Source organism: Colobus angolensis, unplaced genomic scaffold (assembly GCF_000951035.1).
Source record: "Colobus angolensis palliatus isolate OR3802 unplaced genomic scaffold, Cang.pa_1.0 Scaffold113, whole genome shotgun sequence".
Classification (NCBI taxonomy): Eukaryota; Metazoa; Chordata; class Mammalia; order Primates; family Cercopithecidae; genus Colobus; species Colobus angolensis.
Genome location: NW_012112364.1, coordinates 6,275,750 through 6,296,009, shown reverse-complemented (window position 1 = coordinate 6,296,009; position 20,260 = coordinate 6,275,750). Strand labels below are relative to the sequence as shown.

The window sequence follows — 20,260 nt, the reverse complement described above, 5'->3', positions numbered from 1 at the left end:
AGCACTTTGGGAGGCTGAGGCTGGCGTATCACTTGAGGTCAGAAACCAGGGCCCTGGCACTACGGGGGTGGGAAACCAGGGCCCTGGCACTACGGGGGTGGGAAACCAGGGCCCTGGCACTACGGGGGTGGGAAACAAGCAGAACAAGGTAGTTTCACTGAATTGAGATGACAGAGGTGGGAGTTTTGAGGCTGAGGTGGGCCAGGTGCAGTGGCTCACATCTGTAATCTCAGCACTTTGGGAGGCTGAGGCTGGCGTATCACTTGAGGTCAGGAGTTCAAGACCATCCGGGCCAACATGGTGAAATGCCATCTCTACTAAAAATACAAAAATTAGCTGGGTGTGGTGGCGGCGACTGTAATCCCAGCTACTAGTGAGGCTGAGGCATGAGAATCACTAGAACCTGGGAGGCGGAGGTTGCAGTGAGCCAAGATTGCACCACTGTACGCCAGCCTGGGCACTCAGCCTGTCTCACTTTGAGAGAGAGTGAGACTCTGTCTAAAAAAAGAGGGGCTGAGGTGGCTTAAATCTATGGGACAGAGTTGAGACAGAGCAAGATATGCAGAAAAATGGCTACAGAAATCTGCACTGTGGTGTACCTGAGTCTTCTGATAAATACTAAGCTGCACTTGTGAATCCAGGAAAAGAACAACTGGGAATAATGAATGATGAATAATTCACAGAGCTTTCACAGCACTGGGAAGCATTCACATTTGCCCAGCTTGACTGGAGCGATCTCAGTGAACACATGGATTTGGTAAAAACTCCGTATTTATTGGAGTGCTAAACTAGCTCTAGAGAAAGTACTACTCTGGACTCAACGTAATAAAGCTTAAAACAAGCCTCAGGCCAAGCACAGTAGTAATGCCTCTAATCCTAGCCCTTCGGGAGTCCAATCTAGACAGGCAGCAAAGTAGCATTCAAAATGTCCACCACCCAGTCAAAAACTACTGGACATGAAAAGTAGCACAGATGTGATCTATAGCTAAGAAAAAAAAAGTTAATAGAAAAAAATCAGAAACTTAGCAATTTCAGTGAAAATTAGCAAACAAGACTTTTTAAAAATGATTATAAATGTACCTGTGAATTAAAAGGAAAAATAGATATAATGAAAAGATAAATGTAAGACATTAAAAAAACCAAACTGAACTTCTAGAGCTGAAAAATACATCTGAGCCAGGCACGGTGGTTCATGCCTGTAATACCAGCACTTTGGGAGGATGAGGTGGGTGGATTGCTTGAGGTCAGGAGTTTGAGACCAGTCTGGCCAATATGGTGAAACCCTGTCTCTACTAAAAATACAAAACTTAGCCAGGTGTGGTGGCGCGCACCTGTAATCCTAGCTTCTTTGGAGGCTGAGGCACGAGAATTGCTTGAACCCAGGAGGCACAGGTTGCAGTGAGCCTAGATCGTGCCACTGTACTCCAGCCTGGGTGACAGAGCAAGACTCCATCTCCAAATAAATAAATAGATAGATAGACAGATAGATAGATAGATATTTTAAAAATCTTACGTGAAAGATTCATTGGAAAAGCTTACCAGCAGGCTAGACATTATAGAAGAGATCAGTGAACTTATGGATATTAGCAGTAGAAATTAACCAAAATGTAGCAAACAGAGAAAAGAAGAGGGCAGAGAAGGACAAAATAGCAATGACCTGTGGGTCACTATCAAGCAATTTAACATATGTATACATGAGAGTACCAGAAAAGCTGGTCAGGGAGGAGGTGAAAAGAGGGGAATAGGCAGAAAAAAATAAAGACATAATTGATGAAAATCATTCAAATCTGATGAAAACTATAAACTTACAGATCCAAGACGCCTAATAAACCCCAAGGAGGATAAACACCAAGGAACTCATCAAACTGCTTAAAACCAATGACAAGGATAAAATCTTTTTTTCTTTTGAGACAGAGTCTCGCTCTGTCGTCCAGGCTGGAGCACAGTGGCGCAATCTTGGCTCACGGCAAGCTCCGCCTCCCGGGTTCACAACATTCTCCTTCCTCAGCCTCCCAAGTAGCTGGGACTACAGGCACCTGCCACTATGCCCGGCTAATTTTTTGTATTTTTAGTAGAGACAGGGTTTCAGGATGGTCTCAATCTCCTAACCTTCTGATCCGCCCGCCTCAGCGTCCCAAAGTGCTGAGATCACAGGCATGAGCCACCACGCCCAGCCGATGAGGATAAAATCTTAAAAGTAGGTACAGGAGGGGAAAGGATAGTATTTACAAACAACGAATAAAGAAATGAAAGTCAGGCTGACTTTTCATTAGAAACAATGCAGACCGGAAGATAATGGAACATCTTTAAAGGAAGGAAAACAAAAAATAACAACAAAATCCTATCAACTTATAATTCGCTGTTTACAGAAAATAACTTCAAAATTTCTGTTTAGAGGAAATAACTTCAAAACAAGTAATCTGTGTTCCAACCAATGGGAGGGGGAAAATCTTGAATACATGCGAATGGATAAAGTATACAAAAGAGACCAATGAACTTGAAGATACAGCAATAGGATCTATACAAAATGAAACACAGAAAAAAGACACAAAATGAACAGTGCATCCGTGAGCTGTGGGAGGACCGTGACTGACAACACGTGTAACTGGAGTCAAAAATGAACAGTGCATCCGTGAGCTGTGGGAGGAACGTGACTGACAACACATGTAACTGGAGTCCCCACAGCAACAGGGGAAGGAGATGACAAGAGAAATAATGGTTAACAGTATTTTTTGAATTTGATTAAAGCTCTAAAACCAGATCCAAAAAGTTCAACTAAACCCAAGCACAAGAAACTAGAAAACTAGATCAAGATATATCATAATCAAATTGTATGAAGTAGTGAGTCTTAAAAGTAGCATAGAAAAAAACATTATATATAGACTAACAAAAATAAGAGTTATCACAATTTCTCATTAGAAAACTGCAACCCAGAAACATAACATTTAGCAACATCTAAAATTTTTTGTTTTGTTCTGTTTTTGAGACAGCGTCTGTCTCTGTTGCCTAGGCTGCAATGTGGTGGTGTCATCTCAGCTCACTGTAACCTCTGTCTTCCAGGTTCAAGCGATTCTTGTGCCTCAGCCTCCCGAGTAGCTGGGACTACGGGTGTGCGCCACCACACCCAGCTAATTTTTGTATTTTTAGTAGAGACCGGGTTTCGCCATGTTGGCCAGGCTGGTCTTGAACTCCTGGCCCCAAGTGATTCACCTGTCTCAGCCTCCCAAAGTGTTGGCATTACAGACGTGACCCACTGTGCCTGGCCAACATCTAAAATTTTATACCAAGCAAAAATGTCTTTAAAAAATGAAACCAAATAAGTCATTTTCAGACCAAAAAAAGGCAATTCAGTTAATCTCGGGAAAAAAACCCGTAACTCTTACAAATATGTCACTCAATCGTCAATTATTTTTTCCTTCTTTATGATGACTTTGATACAGAGCTGGCGTAAAATGGATGGAAATGGGAAAGAAATGGAAACTATCAATCATCTCAAGAATACACTCTCATTTACATTTGGGGTAAAACTGCAATACGTCGTTGGTCTTCTTTGATTTAGGACACAACAGAATACATAATTCATTTCTGTGATAGGATCTTTGAAGCTGTGGCTAATAACCATACATTTTTATAATTCTTTATTTCAAACTTACTTGCATTAACGCAAACTTATTTGCATTTTGAAGAAAAAAATCTTATTTTCATAGCGAATCATCTTTTTCTTCTACTTTCCATTCAAATATATAAACTCTCCTTAACCTTATCTAATTAAAAAATGAAAAATAAAATATTTTATGTATAAAAAATTTTGAGTTTTCATTCTCAAAGTCTATAAGAATATCATTATATATTATATATTATATGCTCTAAATCTGAAGACATTTAACCAGAAAAAGACCACCACAGATGCCATAATCCCTGAGACCCACATTTTATAAATTACCTTGAAAAGATTGGAAGTAGCCAATACTTCTTTTCATCACCAAAGACTTGCCTCCAATTTTTACTGTATCCAAGAGAGAAACCATTTCCATCAGGCCCGTATGAAAACGTGGGTGCGCGGAATGATTCTGTTAAATATACATACATATATAAACTAATTAATCTATTTAAAAATTATAGAAGGGAAGTACCATTTTCTTGCTTATATCTTTGACATTAAAAAATTATAAATATAATTTAAAATAAATAACATATTGGTAGCAATTAAAAGATAAATTTCTGAAACTTGGGAAAAAATAACACATTTAATATTTCATCAACCTTATAAAGTAACATGTCAAAATAATTATCAAATATTACTGAAAATCTAGTATTGTGTGCTCCAGTATCTCTTGGCTTTTTTTTCTACAAGATATTCTAACTCCTGCAACTTCACTCATTATTTATGAATTTCCTACTATGTTCCTGATAGCTTCCTACCAGATATTTGGGATTCAAAGATAAATTACATAAAATTCCTATTGAAGAACCTAGAGTCTAGCAAAATTACAATGTAATAAGTGCTAACATACCCAGGTTGTACTGGGAGCACAGAGGTGAAGGAAGCTAATTTTGTCTCGATGGGGGGCATATATGTGCTTTGGGGGTGCTTGTAGGGAAAGGTGAGCAAGCTGAGGGTGACCAGACCATTATTTCAAGCTTGGTTGTTAAGTGATGTAGAGTGAGGTCTGGAGAAAGATACAGGCTTCACAAACAATGTTTAATTTAAAAATAGAATGCACTTCAGTGTGTTTTATAAGCTAAGGACACTGGGAGGGATTGCCGATACAAACAAGTAAACTAAACACTGAAGAAGGAATCCTAGAAGAGATGGGAAAGAGTCTAGAAAAGTTGTAAAGATTCACCTTGAATACCAGAAAAGGCATCTTTCTTCCTCAGAAGTTAGAGACAGGTGAGAGTGATAGGTGTGAAAGAAGAAATGTTTGTATGAGGCTATAAAGATGTGAAGATGAGAGTTTACTTGTGACTCCTTCTAATTTTTCTACTAGGGACTCATAAAATAGGTAAGGAGAGGGAGAGAATTACGAAAATCTGGAATAACCGTCGTGGGTAGTAGGTGAGGGACCTGACCAGAAACATGTCATATTACGGCCAAACAGAGCTAAGGTCCTCAGTGAGGCCTGACATCTTCAGTCTGTAGCTATAGCAAACCTTATGGAGGAAGACATCCTTCGACAGCTTTCAACAGCCCCACTGTGCACAGGTAAAGAGGATGGCTGGGTAACCAGAGCCGTGAATTAGCAAAGGAATCATGGGAGAAAGTCTAGGCACCAAAGAGGTAAGGAGCTGTTTTTGTCAAGACCTGTTAGAGTCATTTATCATAGGATCTACAATGGACATGGGTGAGAAATAAAACCAGAAGGGAAAGAAAAACTTAGGAGAAAACTGTTGGAGAACAGAAGACTCAGGAAGTACATTAGAATACAGTAAACAGAGAATAACATATTCGAGTTTAAAATTTCATTTTCAGAGGCTCTTCAGTTCTAAGCAATAAAAAAGCTCAGAAGCAAAGGGACTAGCTTGCCTGTTTGCGATCATGAAATTAGCTTAAATGCAGGAACTCACTAAATGAGGGTCAACGATCTCAAGGTGGGCAGGTGACAGTTATGAAGAAGATAGAGGTGATGCAGCAGAGTAAGACACCCTCAGAAGATCCAAGAACAAACATCTGAATGTAGCAGTGGAGAACTAGCTGAAGACCAGGGCTGTGGGAGATGAAGCTGTAAAAAAGTGGTGTGCTAAGCAATGTTTTTTCAAAGTGTGGGTTAAAACACCTTAATAGACCACAATATCAACTGAGTGACTTGCAACCGACATTTCCTTTTAAGAAACTAGAGAAGAAAATATCAGAATACACTGCATATAGTAGAGATTAAAGAGGTTTTCTGCAACTTTTGCTTATTTTATTTATCTAATTTTATAAATATTTGTGCAAGTTCTAAGTCACGATACGAAATGCTACATTTCTTACTGTGGCCACTGGCAAAAAAAAAAGTTTGAAAAAGACTGTTCAAGACAACAGCAGGTTCCCTAGAAATGCCAGTCTCTCACATACCTGCGGGGGCTGGGCAGGAAACAGAAAAGGCACGACTGGCAAGACCTGTGGCAAATGACAGTGTCCACACCCTATCTAAATCCATGCCCTATCTTGGGCAGTCCACCCCTGCTTAGCTCCATTTCACTGATGCCGAGTGGGAAAACAGGCCTACTACCACTAGATTCATCAGTTTTGAACAGAAGAAATCTGGTCTTCTTTGTGAAATCGCTCACACAGATCTTACTGGTTGGAGAGAACTTAAGGGCTGGACTTTGCCTGTAGGCTGCCTTTCTGTCATTTTCAATTAAAGGTAAAGAGATGGCAGAATATTCTATAAAGATGACCAAAAAAACAGTAGTTAATAGGGATAAGAAATTTTGTTTACATGGAAAAGGGATGAAGGCATGACGGAATTGGAAGAGAAGGAACAAATCCTCACACTGGAAGCCCACCATAACTTACAACACAGCTCAGTAACACATTAAAATGATCCAATACTAAAGCATCTACATGTCTCACCCCAAATCCCTTATTCTTTCTATAATTAAAAACTGTTTCCCTCCAACTTATCTGGCAGATATATGGCTCTAGATTGCAGGTGGATTTTAACTTTTTACAAAACATTACCATAAAAATCCTTATTCTGCGTCTTGGTATGTTAGCAGATACATGAGTGTTTCAGTTACAGCATAGCAGGGCTTCTTACATGTCAACAGTTCAGTGAGCAATGCCACCACTGTTGTTTGGGGAATGTTTGTCCAGTTACTTAAATACCTTACTTTTCCCCCTATATGTTCATTTTTTAAAATGATCAAACAAAAAGAGAAATAAATGCTAATACTAGTGATACAATACATAAGTCTCACTGACAACTGACACAAAGATGGAAATAATGAGTCATATCAAAAGCACTACTCCTTAGCTTCAGTCATGGAACATATGCCAGTTAAATGTGTTTAACTGTGGGGAAAAAGTAAAGAATATATATGGGCTGAGCAGGGTGACTTGCATCTATAATCCTAGCATTCTGGGAGGCTTCAGTGGGAGGACCACTAGAGCCCAGGAGTTTGAGACCAACCTGGGCAACAGAGCAAGACCCCATCTCCATAGAAATAAATAAATTAGCCGGGTGTGGTAGCACACACCTGTAGACCCAGCTACTTGGGAGGCTGAGGTGGGAACACTGCTTAAGTCCAGGAGGTCAAGGTTGCAGTGAGCTGTGATGGCACGACTGCACTCTAGCCGGGGCAACAGAGTGAGACTCTGTCTCAAAAAAAAGAATATACATGACATACATTGTTATGTTTTAGCTAAAAGATAAGCTGTAATTGAAGATGTAAGGGTTTTCTTGTTTGAGAACAAACTTCCTTAAAGCATGTAAATCTACTGTCTATCTCTCATAGATTAATTTTTTTTGAGACAGGGTCTTACTCTCATAGCCCAGGCTGGAGTACAATGGTGCAACTTTGCCTGACTGCTGCTAGTTTTTTTTTGTATTATTAGCAGAGACAGGGTTTCTCCATGTCGCCCAGGCTGGTCTCGAACTCTCCGGACTCAAGCAATCCACCCACCTTGGCCTCCCAAAGTGCTGGGATTACAGGTGTGAGTCACTGTGCCCGACCTCTCACAGATTAATTTTTGAAATGACACTGTATAAATGCAGGAAAGTTTTTATTTATTAAAATTTATAAAATAGTTCTCCACTTTTATACATAACACGTTACTGAAAATATGTTAAAAAGTCAATCTCATTTCCTCAACCTTCTCCAAAATAATGAACTTTATTATAAAACCATTGTTCCCATCTAGTCAAAACTAATTTTACTACAGAATTATTTTATTATTTTTATCTTTTAGAGACTGGATCTCCCTATGTTGTCTAGGCTGTCCTCCAGGGCTCTGGGGCTTCTCCCGCCTCTGTCTCCTGAGTAGCTGAGATTAGTAGGCACATGCCACCAATTCCAGATTCAGAATTGTCTTACACTTCTCTATCATCTGACCCTGTCCTTCTCTAGATTTCGTATTTATTTATGGTCACTGTCCTAAGCAATTATAATTTATTTTAATCTACTTACCTATTGTTGTCCTATTTTTTCCAACTAGCCAGCAGTGGTAGCTGAAAAGTGAGAGGACGCTGATGAAGAACATTGCAGACACAAAGAAAAGAAAAAGTACGTGGAATTTTGCACGTGTATCTGTCAGTTCATTCTGAGGAGGAAAAAAAGAAGTTAATTTTGAGGACAGTCAACCTCTAAAATATAACTCGTAAGTTAGTTCTGCCTAAAGATCGTTGAATATATCAAAATACTTGCCATATATGAAAAATAATAAATTACTTAATATATCCCAACGCAACAACTGCAAAAGCAAAGAATTGGTATTATCAAAAAGCAACTTGCTTACCTAGGAGTTCAGGAAGAGTTATTTAAAATACTGCTCTTAATTTTTTTTTAATTTTAGCTTGGCATAGTGGTGCATACCTGTAATCCCAGCTATTGGGGAGGCTGAGACAGGAGGGTCACCTGAGCCTAGGAGTTCTAGGTCATCCTGGGCAACACAGTGAGACCCCGTCTCATTTTAAAACAAACAAAAAAAAGCAATACTTTCAGTAATAAAGTGAAAAGATCAACTCTTCTACCCAACACGTTTTCTTTTGTACTTTATGTATATATTCAAGCTTTCTCCAACATCCAACATATATAAGCTCCCCGTATCTACACTAAAATATTTGACTATTTTATTTAGATTTGCTGCTAACTAAAAACTAATTGTGAAATATTTTTGAACTTCTCTAATCTCTATTTTCAGACCACCACTGAAAGGTGCCCATGCCTTCAGCTGCTTCAATTCCTACTTTTTTCATCTGTATGTCTATAGAGCCTTTGTGCATAGTTAGCAATTTTGATAAATAAATTTACCACAAGGTATTAATGAATGAAAACAGCTTCTCTGGTATCCCTTCTTATGGCTATATACATTTTAACAGACGCAAACTAGAGCCTAGAAGAAATTCATATCTTTAATAGGAGGAGGAGGCCTTTAAATGTTAGCTCTTAAAATAAACCATATAGGCAAAGCACCTACTCCACCAGAACACGAGGCTGTTCTGCTCTGCTTGATTTAAAAAGTATTACAGACTAAAAGAAGGCTATTAGCATTAGGTTATTTTGACATTGATCTTTTTCTCTTTTCTTCCAGAGTAACCAACATATGTTTCAAACGTTTCAAGCATATGAAGTGAGTCTTCCATCTGACCATCTTGTGAAGTGAATTTCTGTTAAATATATTCACTATAAATGTCACAAAAGATATCATGAGAATGTCATGGTAATGATGTATTTTACCTTTGGACAACTCTCTGTAGATTTCCTGCGGCAAAGCTTGTGCAAATAGAGACAATACATTAAGAAACCAACTTTTATGCAAAATTATCCTAAACACTAGTTTTATAAATCCTGTTGAAGGAACACTAAGATGTTGCTTTCTAATGGCCATCTACAACATTTTCTCAAGAAATACAAAAGAGAAAATAGACAAGAACATGTAGCTCTTCGAGCACATTTCCTTTTTTTAAAAAAAAAAAAAAGATACAAGGTCTTGGCTGGGCGCAGAGGTTCACAACTGTAATCCCAGTACTTTGGGAGGCCAAGGTGGGCAGACCACCTGAGGTCAAGAGCCTGGCCAACATAGTGAAACCTCGTCTCCACTAAAAATGCAAAAATTAGCCGGGCATGGTGGTGCACGCCTGTAATCCCAGCTACTTGGGAGGCTGAGGCAGGAGAATCACTTAACCCTGGAGGTGGAGGTTGCAGTGAGCTGAGATCCCACTGCTGCACTCCAGCCTGGGTGATACAGCGAGTCACAGAAAAAAAAAAGATACAAAGTCTCACTAAGGCACCAGAGCTAGGGCTAGTCTTGAACTCCTGGTCTTAACTGATCCTCCCGCCTTGGCCTCCCAAAGTGCTGGACTACAGGTGTGAGTCACCTGTGCTGCGCCTGCAGACACGTTTCAAGTATCCTTTAAATACACACTTTTCCAGTGAGGTTTTAAAACAAAGATTTGTGTCTGGGGAAGAATAAAATAAAATGTCTTTAGCCAATATTGAAAACAAACTAACTTCTGACTAGTAGTTTCCAAAAACTAGATCTGATGACTTCATACCACCTTCACTGCTTCTACCTTATTCCGGCCGGGATGCTGCAACAGCCTCTACCATGTGAGCCTGTGTATTGGCACTTGCCCTCTCCTATCTATTCTCAGCTCAGCAATCAGAGTGAGCCTTGCACAAGTCAGATCATGTCCCCACCGGGCTGCTAGTAAAAGCCACAGTCATTTCAACACTCGCCAAGGCCCTCTGACATTTTGGCCCCCTCTTGGTCCATTCCTTTCAGTCTCCTTTCCGCTCCTTCTACCCCAGCCACGGTAGCCTTCTTGTGTTACTGAAACATGGCAGGGACACGTACCATGTTCTCTGGGCCTGAATGCTCTTATCTCAGATATCCATCAATTCCCTTCTAAATAAGGTCTCCCCTGACTGTGCCATTCAATACTGCCACCTGCCCTATCACGCCACCGCCCAATACTTAAATCTCTCACCCTGCTCATTACTTATGACTTGTCCCCTCCTTCTCAAAAGCAAGCTCTGCAAGGACAGAACTCTGCCCATGTTTTCAAAGATATACTACAAGTCTCTAGAGTACTACCTGCCATACAGTAGGTACTAAATACGTATTTCCTGAATGAAGAAAAAGGTAGATTTATGTTTACTAGTCTTTTATTACTCAGAATCTAAAAAAGTTATTCATTCTTTAATAAATCATTGCATACAAACATTGCTGAATTTTCTGATGGAGAAATGTGAAATTAAGTAATTTAGATTTCATCTATCTGGCACTGAATCTGTTTAAATAAGGGGTATGGTTAGTATGTTGTGAACTGAACAAAGGTGACCAGCTGAGGGGGAAATCAAAAGCCAAAATTCATGAGGCTGACACCATACAGTCACGGGTGTTCTCTTCTAATATATGCAAAGGCATTGTAAGTGCTAGCATCCCCTGGTTTTAAGTACCCAAACTTTAAACATCTAATGATGTTTAAATCCTTCTAAAACGTAGTAGGTATCTCCTAGAAATAGAATTGTGCTTGATGACTCAGGGCTTTAATTATATTCTTCCCAACTATGAGTAGCAAGTTATAGTGGTAGCTGGATGCTGGAATAGCCAGATTTTAGTTTAAATTCTTCCTACTTTTTTTTTTGTTCTTCTGAGACTGAGTCTCCATCTGTCTCCCAGGCTGGAGAGCAGTGGCGCAATCTCGGCTCACTGCAAGCTCCGCCTCCCGGGTTTACGCCATTCTCCTGCCTCAGCCTCCAGAATAACTGGTACCACAGGCGCCTGCCACCATGCCTGGCTAATTTTTTATATTTTTAGTAGAGACGGGGCTTCACCGTGTTAGCCAGGATGGTACTCAGTCTCCTGACCTCATGATCCGCCCGCCTCGGCCTCCCAAAGTGCTGGGTTTACCGGCGTGAGCCACCGTGCCTGGCCTAAATTCTTCCTATGTTAAGTATGTGACCTTAGGTAGTTGCATAATTTCTCGAATTTGTTTCCAACTCTAAACTGAAATAATAATGGCACCCTTCTATATCAACCATATTTTCTTCTTTTCTTTTATTTTGAGACAGAGTCTTCCTCTATTGCCAGGCTGGAGTGCAGTGGCGTGATCTGTGATCTTGGATCACTGCAACCTCCACCTCCCTGGTTCAAGCAATTCTCCTGCCTCAGCCTCCTGAGTAGCTGGGACTACAGGTGCGTGCCACCATGCCTGGCTCATTTCATATTTTTAGTAGAGACGGGGTTTCACCATTGCTGGCCGGGATGGTCTCAATCTCCCCACTTTGGCCTCCCAAAGTGCTGGGATTACAGGCATAAGCCACCACACCCAACCCTATTTTCTTATTTTCTATATTCCTGATGCTCTGGCATCTGGGGCCTCACTAACTGGGAGAAACTGCCCCTCCCTGGGCTAGCCAGTTCTTAAGAGACAGCAAACCACTCATGCAGGAGCACATCTTTCACACACAAACTAAACAATCCAGATCCCACTGAGAACCACCTCTTCTGCCATTTACATTCCAGAAGGCAGCAGTCCTCTGCCTTCATCGTCCCAGGACCAGGTATAAGACAACTAGAGATAGCCCAGACACCTGAGTCCTCTGCAATTCCTGGAGCCAGCCAATCCAACATCTGCTTACCCTGCCTTCCCCACAGGAACCACAATAAAGGCTCTGGATCCCACGTGGTGCTTCCTATCTTGGGGCCCCTTTCTCTTGGCACTGTAACAAACTATCTTTTCAGTGGCAATTGCCTCCTGATCTATTGGCCTCACCATACCTGAATAATAACAAAACCTACATTGTAAAACACCTTCATAAGCTTTTTAGAAAGAGTAGATGTAAAAGTACTTTTTAACCACAATAATCCCTCCTCCAAAATCAGAGATTTAAAGGTAAAAACAAAAACAACAAAAGTGCCAGAGGAAAAAATAGGACAATATCTGTATAAATTTATATGGAATAGACAACAGACAGGTATCATATATAAAAAGAACTGCTTTAAAAATGTAAAACTTTGATGTGACAAAAACAAAAGAAAGCAGGAATATAAGACATAAACAGAAAACGTGGGCCAGGCGTGGTGGCTCACATCTATTATCCCAGTACCTTAGGAGGCCAAGGTGGGTGGATCACCTGAGGTCAGGAGTTCAAGACCAACCTGGCCAACATGGCGAAACCCTGTCTCTACTAAAAATACAAAAATTAGCTGGGCATAGTGGTGCATGCCTGTAGTCCTGGCTACTCAGGAGGTGAAGGCAGGAAAATCGCTTGAATCAGGGAGGTGAAGGTTGCAGTGAGCTGAGATTGTGCCACTGAACTCCAGTCTGGGTGACGGAGTGAGACTCTGCCTCAAAAAAAAAAAAAAAAAAAAACCCAGAAAACATGGAAAAAGCATTTGCAACCCATGACAGAAAAAGCATTATCTTTTAGGAGTGTCTCACATATTCTGGATAGGAGTCCTTTGTGAGATTACATGCATTGTAAATATCTTCTCCCCGTCAGTAGCTTGCTTTTTCACTCCAAAAGTCACCTTTTTATAAAAAGTTCTTTATTTTAATGAAGCCCAATTTATAATCTTTTCTTTTATGGTGATTGCTATGTTCAATGTAAGAAATCCTCATTTGGGCTGGGTGTGGTGGTGTACCTGTAATCCCAGCATTTTGGGAGACCAAGGCAGACAGATTACCTGAGGTCAGGAGTTCAAGATTAGCCTGACCAACATGGTAAAACCCTGTCTCTGCTAGAGAATCACTTGAACCCAGGAAGCAGAGGTTGCAGTGAGCCGAGATTGTGCCATCACACTCTAGCCTGGGTGACAAGAGCAAAACTCCACCTCAAAAAAAAAAAAAAAAAGAAATCCTCATCTAACTCAAGGTCAAGAATAAAGATTGGTGGCTGGGCTCAGTGGGTCACACCTGTAATCCCAGTACTTTGGGAGGTTGAGGTGGGAGGACTGTTTGAGATCAGGACTTATAGACCAGCCTGGGCCACATGGTGAAACTCCGTCTCTACAAAAAATACAAAAATTAGCCAGGCATGGTGGTGCCTGCCCATGGTCCCAGCTACTCGGGGACCTGAGGCAGGAGGATTGCCTGAGCCTAGGAGATTGAAGCTGCAGTTAGCCGTGATTGCACCACTGCACTCCAGCCTGGGAGACAGAGTGGGACCCTATCTCAAAAAACAAAATGACAACAAAAAAGATGAGTATCTTTAACATAAGACAAACTCCTTCATGTGTAAATATAAAAACCTACTAGAAATGGGCAGAGAACACAATAGAAATTTCACAAAAAAGACATGTCAGTGACTAGCAAGCGTATCCTCTTAAGAATATGCAAAAAAAAAAAAAATTTCCTCTGCTCATAAATTGGCAGGGATTGTACTTAAGAAAGGAGAGAATAAAGACAGGAAACTAGGAGATGGAGGGTCTAAACTATGCCTGTGATATTAGGAATAGGAATGATTGAGGCACAGAGTTGGAAAAAACAAAACAAACATCTACTGACTGCTTTCCATGTATTTACACTATTTATTTAAATCTTTATATAAATCCTATAAGTTATTACCTCCATTTTAAAAATGAAAGAACAAAGAGTCTAAAGTTTAAGTATCTTGATTCTGGCTATTCACTCAGCAAATATTTACTGAACAACTACTAGGTGATGAAGAAACATAAACAAAGAAAAGAAATAAGTATTTGTGCTCTCATGGAGCTTAGATTCTGGCAAATACATACATACATGGCATTTACATGTAAAGAAAGCTCATTTTTCTTCCCTATACCACCCTGATTCTATACCTCAGTTTCATAAGGGAATAACAATAATTCCAAGATGCTATTAATTTTTCTAGCTTGGAAACTGATAGATTTGTAAAGATTTTGTTCCCAATCAGATAAACATAGAAAGAACAGTGAAAAGAAAATGAGGTTGGTTTGAGAAGTGCTGATTTTTATGGTGTCTTCCTCATGTCTGCTGGTTCAATAAATAGCTGGAAACAGGGGATTGGGCTCAGCCCATGTGAGCGCTAGGGCTAGGAACAGCAACTGTGAATGCCACGGGGTACATGCAATAGCCCAGAAAACCAGTAGAAAGAACCAAGAGTGAGACAGCCCAGGACTGAACCTATATTTAAAGGGCTGAAGGGGCAAGAAACAGGAATGAATATTATCTTGAAACTTAAAGAGAAGAGTTCAAATGAAGGAGAAAATTTTCATTCATTTTGAAATTATTTCGGCCAGGCACAGTGGCTCACACTTGAAATCCCAGCACTTTGGGTGGCTGAGGCAGGCAAATCACTTGAAGTCAGGAGCTCAAGACCAGCCTGGCCAAAATGGTGAAATCCTGTCTCTACTTAAAATACAAAAATCAGCCAGGCATTGTGGCGGGGCACCTGTAATCCCAGCTACTGGGGAGGCTGAGGCAGGAGAATTGCTGGAACCTGGAAGGCAAAGGTTATAGTAAGATGAGATCCCACCACTGCACTCCAGCCTGGGTGACCGAGCAAGACTCCATCTCAAATAAAAATAAAATTAAATTAAATTAAAATAAAAAAATGAGACAATAAAATAATTTCTAAATTAAAAAAAAGGTACGTACACAGAGAAAATTAAAATAATGCTAAAAACCTATTAATTAAAAACAGCAGTTCTCCCACTTCCAAGAGGCAGTTACTTTCAATGTTTTTGTTAGTTTTTCCCCAAAAAAGATATACTTCCATACTAAAAAAATTTTAAAGCTATATTTATCTGTTTTGAATACATTACTATTTGTCCATGTTACACAAAATCCAAAGGATAACTGTAAAAAGCAAGTCTCCCTTCTAAGTGCCCTCCCCAGAGGCAACCACTGTTAAGAAATTTTTACCACATTCTTCCAGATAAGACATATATAAATATATACACGTTATTTTGCTGTAGAAATGGCAGCATAGTGTATGCATTCTTCCATGCCTTGTTTTTTTCACGTTAATAATACATCTCAAAGATCACTTCACATCATTTGTCATAAAGAGCTTCCTTATTCTTTCTTAAGCTGCACTGCATTCCTTTGTATAGATGTATCATAGTTTAAGGAGACCTCAGCTGAAAAGACATTTAATTGTTTTCATTCATTTGCCATTTTAAGAAATGCTGTGAAATCTGTAAAGACAGGAAGCAGTTTAGTGGCTGCCTAGGGCTGAGGCAACCACTAAACTGCTTCCTGTCTTTATAGATTTTATTACTATACAAATTGCAAAAAGTCTCACCGACTCAAAGAAAAACAATTTACCTCCCTAAAATGAATATGTTTTTGTTAGAATGTGGGTGAAAATAATTTGGATCACTAAAAGAGGCTCACTACATCCTGTTTAATATACATTGATTTACAAATAAACATGTGTATATGAAAGTAAATTGTAGCCCTATCTGTCCTCTGAGTCATTTATAAAACTCTAACTTGTAAAATTAAAGTATATCTACTTGTCACAAAAAATGAAGTAATTTATTAGAAAGATAGTATCTTAAAGTCTTAAATACATGTTTCAAGATAGAAAAAAAGACTTACCGTCCAAAATTTTATGAAGTACTCTAAAACTGTTGCAGCCACGAAAAGGCAATATAATAGGGAATACAATAAAAACAGCAGGAAGAATTTGTAATTAGAAAATCCCACACAGTTATTCACCCTGGAAAAATAAAGAAAGCCACATTATAAAAGTAAGACAAATCAAATTCACAGAAATAGAAAGGATGGAGGTTGCCAGGGGCTGGTGTGGTGTGGGGAAGGGGAGCTCTTTAATGAGAATAAAATTTCAGTTTTGCAGGATGAAAAAGTTCTGGAGATTAATTGCATAATAATTTAAACATACTTAACACTACTGAACTGTACCCTAAGAAATGGTTAAGATGGTACACCTTATGGGAGTCTCGCTCTGTTGCCCAGGTTGGAGTGCAGTGGCGTGATCTCGGCTCACTGCAACCTCTGCCTCCCAAGTTCAAGCGAGTCTCCTGCCTCAGCCTCCCAAGTAGCTGGCACTACAGGTGCCCACCACAACACTCAGCTAATTTTTGTATTTTTAATAGAGATGGGGTTTCACCATGTTGCTCAGACTGGTCTTGAACTCCTGACCTCTTAGATGTTTTTTAAAACAATTAAAACGTAATAATTTTTAAAAAATAAATTGGGCCGAGTGCAGTGGCTCATGCCTGTAATCCTAGCACTCTGGGAGGCCAAGGCGGATGGATTACTTGAGTCCAAGAGTGTAAGACCAGCCTGGGCAACATGGCGAAACCCCATCTCTATTAAAAATACAAAAAATTAGCCAGGCGTGGTGGTGCATGCTTGCAGTCCCAGCTGCTTGAGAGACTGAGGTGGAAGAATCACCTGAGCCCAGAAGGTCGAGGCTACAGTGAGCTAAGATCATGCCACTGTACTCCAGCCTGGGCAACCAGAGACCCTGTTTCAAAAATAAAATAAAATACAACAAAGAAACACAAAAAAAGACAAATCAGAAAACTTAATCATTATTACCTAGAAATGGGTTATCTGGGAAGTTGAGAGTGGTGTCTTAATTGTGAAGGTATGTATTTAATAAATTCTATAAGAATGTGGAATTTTAATGTTAATTCTTAACACATTGTTATTTGGGTTAATGTCAGCAGATATTTTTAATAGAAACCATTTAATATAATTGTGTACATACAAATATATGCATATATGTAAAGAGATCAATCTTAACATCTATGAGTAAGCTGGCCTTCAAAATTTAGGAACACTGAAGTTACTCTAAATTCCCTCTTTCCCACCACCAATGCAATTTCTTCTCTGTTTTTATACATACCAAGGACAGTGATGATCCATCTTAAGAATACATCTAGGAAACAAACAAGCATAAGAAAATCCATGCAGAAAAATTCTTCTAATTCTAACTTCTCATAACTTTCTTTTACCTGACTTAAAATTTTCTCTTTACAACTACATCTTAAGAGAATCAACCCAGAAACTAGGTTAGAGATAATTTCTGATGCTTCCACAAAAATGTTCATAGGTAAAAAGTCATGGTTTTGATACTGGGAATTCAGCTGAACATATTCAGCTGCCTTAGACCACATCAAATGATACTGTAATACTTAGATCTGGGCTGGGCATGGTGGCTCATGTGTGTAATTAATTCCAGCACTTTGGAAAGTGGAGGCGGTAGGATCATTTGAGGTCAGGAGTTTAAGACCAGCCTGCTGACATAGTGAGACCCTGTTCTGAAAAAAAAAAAATTCAGATCTTGTGCACAGTACTTGGAACGTAAGATAGATCCAGCTAACAAATTAGCTGAAGGAGATAAAATGCAATACAGATGGCCCATATGTTATTTTAAACATATGCAGGTCATAAAAACAAAAGTTTAGAAGGAATTAAGCCAAAATATTAACACTGATGGCCTTGGAGATGGTTATTTTTCCACTTATTCTATCAAATTTTACCCCATGCATAAGCACTAGTTTTTTTTGTAATAAGGAAAAAAAAAAAACAAACCCCACATTTGCCTCCCTACTAGAATATGTGTTCTATATTTATATGAAGTTAGACCACAGACCATCTTAAATAATATAACAAAATGAGTAATCTAATACTTAGAAAGTTAAGTAACTGTGTTACTAACAGTCACGGATTAGTGAGATTCCCAAACTAGTGATCTTTCCCTCAACATATTATCTCCTTGCATGTGCACAAAGACTTATATTAAGCACAAGCACAGACAGCATAAAGTTCGAGAAAATTCTATTCACTGGTATAGGAACTGTTATCAAAGATAACTTGTGAGTATATTCCAGCTTTTAGCAATTTTGTCTGCCCTGTATGCACAGCAAATAATGGGAGAGGATGAAGTGTTCTTGTCCAGTGTAAAGCATATAAAATGCTCCTTCCCCTTGCACTCTCCCATCACTCATTTCCAGTGCTAGATAGTAAGCATATGTGTGGGTAACACTTACGAGTCACATGCTGAGCAGTGATGTGCCCGATCAGGTTTAATCAGCTGACATTTTTCACAATATCTGATCGCTACATGAAAGAAGTAAAAGGAAGATGTCGAAGGATGTACAAACTTAACTAATTTGACCTTAAAACTTGCTTTTTAAAAAAAAATAAACAACTCTGGGTAATTGATAACTAATAATTTTAAAACAATACCAAAATGTATTATACTAGAGAGCTTCTCAAATCAAAATGTCAAGAGATAAAAGAGAACATCAGAATGTAGTTTGCTCAGCAATTTTTAGATGAAAAGTAGATACAAAGCAAATAAATGACTCATACAAAGTCAAACACCAGGGTGAGCAGCAGAACTAGACCAGAACTCAAGACTTAGTAAGTCCCAAGTCTAGTGTTGCTTTCCATTATACCACAATGCCTATAGCAATATCAAAATTTAGACTTTTAAGGCATCCTGTGGGATTGTTTTTGAAATTCTGAAATAGCTTTATTAAGAAAAAAAAACAAAACACCTTTTATCTGCCATCCATACCCTAGATAAACAATAAAATTGGGAATGCATTTTTGAATAAAAATTCTGAAATGTTTTCCACTGGATCCTAATATATACTATTGTTGCCCAATACACATGTTCATTTAAAACGTATGGAACACCTGCTAGATGCCAGATATTGTTCATGCCTTCATGGACCTTTCATTGTACAGGAAGCAATGGGGAGTAATAACAAACAAGTTAACCAAATAAACAATGTATTAGACAGTGATAGTATAGATAGCAAGGAAAGAAACATTGGGGAATTGTAATTTTAGAAAGATATGAGAAAAATGAAATTGAAAGCAGCAAGTTAGTGAGACAAGTCTATCAGGGAGAAAGAGGTTGCCTTTTTTTTGAGGGGGGGGATGGGAGCGGACGGAGTGTTGCTCCGCCGCCCAGGCTGGAGTGCAGTTGCACAATCTCGGCTCACAGCAACATCCGCATCCTGGGTTCAAGCAATTCTCCTGCCTCAGCCTCCCGAGTAGCTGGGACAACAGGTGTGCACCACCATGCCCACGTAATTTTTGTATTTTTAGTACAGACAGGGTTTCACCATATTGGTCAGGCTGGTCTCGAACTCCTGACCTCAGGTGATTCACCCACCTCAGCCTCCCAAAGTGCTGGGATTACAGGCTTGAGCCACTGTGCCTGGCGGGAGAATGAGGATTCTAATCAGAGAACGGCCCCTGAGGTGTGAGTATGCTTGGCTTGTTCAAGGATGAGTGAAGAAGAGTGATGTTCATGACAGCATTGTTTTTACTAAAACACTAGGAATAATTTCAATTATAAAAATAGTTAGCCATCTTATGGTATATCCAGTGAAACACTATGCAGACTTTAACAAAAATTTTCCATACAAAATACATTTATGACTAGGCGCGGTGGCTCACACCTATAATCCCAGCACTTTGTGGGGCCAAGGAGGGTGGATCATGAGGTCAGGGGATCAAGACCAGCCTGGCCAGTATGGTGAAAGCCCATCTCTACTAAAAATACAAAAATTAGCCAGGTGTGGTGGCGCATGCCTTTAGTCCCAGCTACTCCGGAGGCTGAGGCAGAAGAATCACTTGAACCTGGGAGGCAGCGGTTGCAGTGAGCC

General features: G+C 39.5%; 1 protein-coding gene across 3 annotated transcripts in view; it reads right to left on the bottom strand.

Moving 5' to 3' along the window:
- The window catches only part of ZDHHC20 (zinc finger, DHHC-type containing 20), a 73,254-nt gene that overhangs the window by 10,780 nt on the left and 42,214 nt on the right, over positions 1–20,260 (bottom strand). For all 3 annotated transcript variants that reach the window (XR_001003661.1, XM_011958926.1, XM_011958933.1), the window contains exons 4-8: positions 18,626–18,695; positions 17,479–17,511; positions 16,203–16,323; positions 8,116–8,248; positions 3,944–4,070 (exon numbers count right to left, since the gene is read on the bottom strand). Coding sequence is in view for 2 of the 3 variants with exons in the window: in XM_011958926.1 (XP_011814316.1) it covers positions 3,944–4,070; positions 8,116–8,248; positions 16,203–16,323; positions 17,479–17,511; positions 18,626–18,695 (484 nt within the window). In the remaining variant the exon portion in view is untranslated. The remainder of the gene's footprint in view (positions 1–3,943; positions 4,071–8,115; positions 8,249–16,202; positions 16,324–17,478; positions 17,512–18,625; positions 18,696–20,260) is intronic.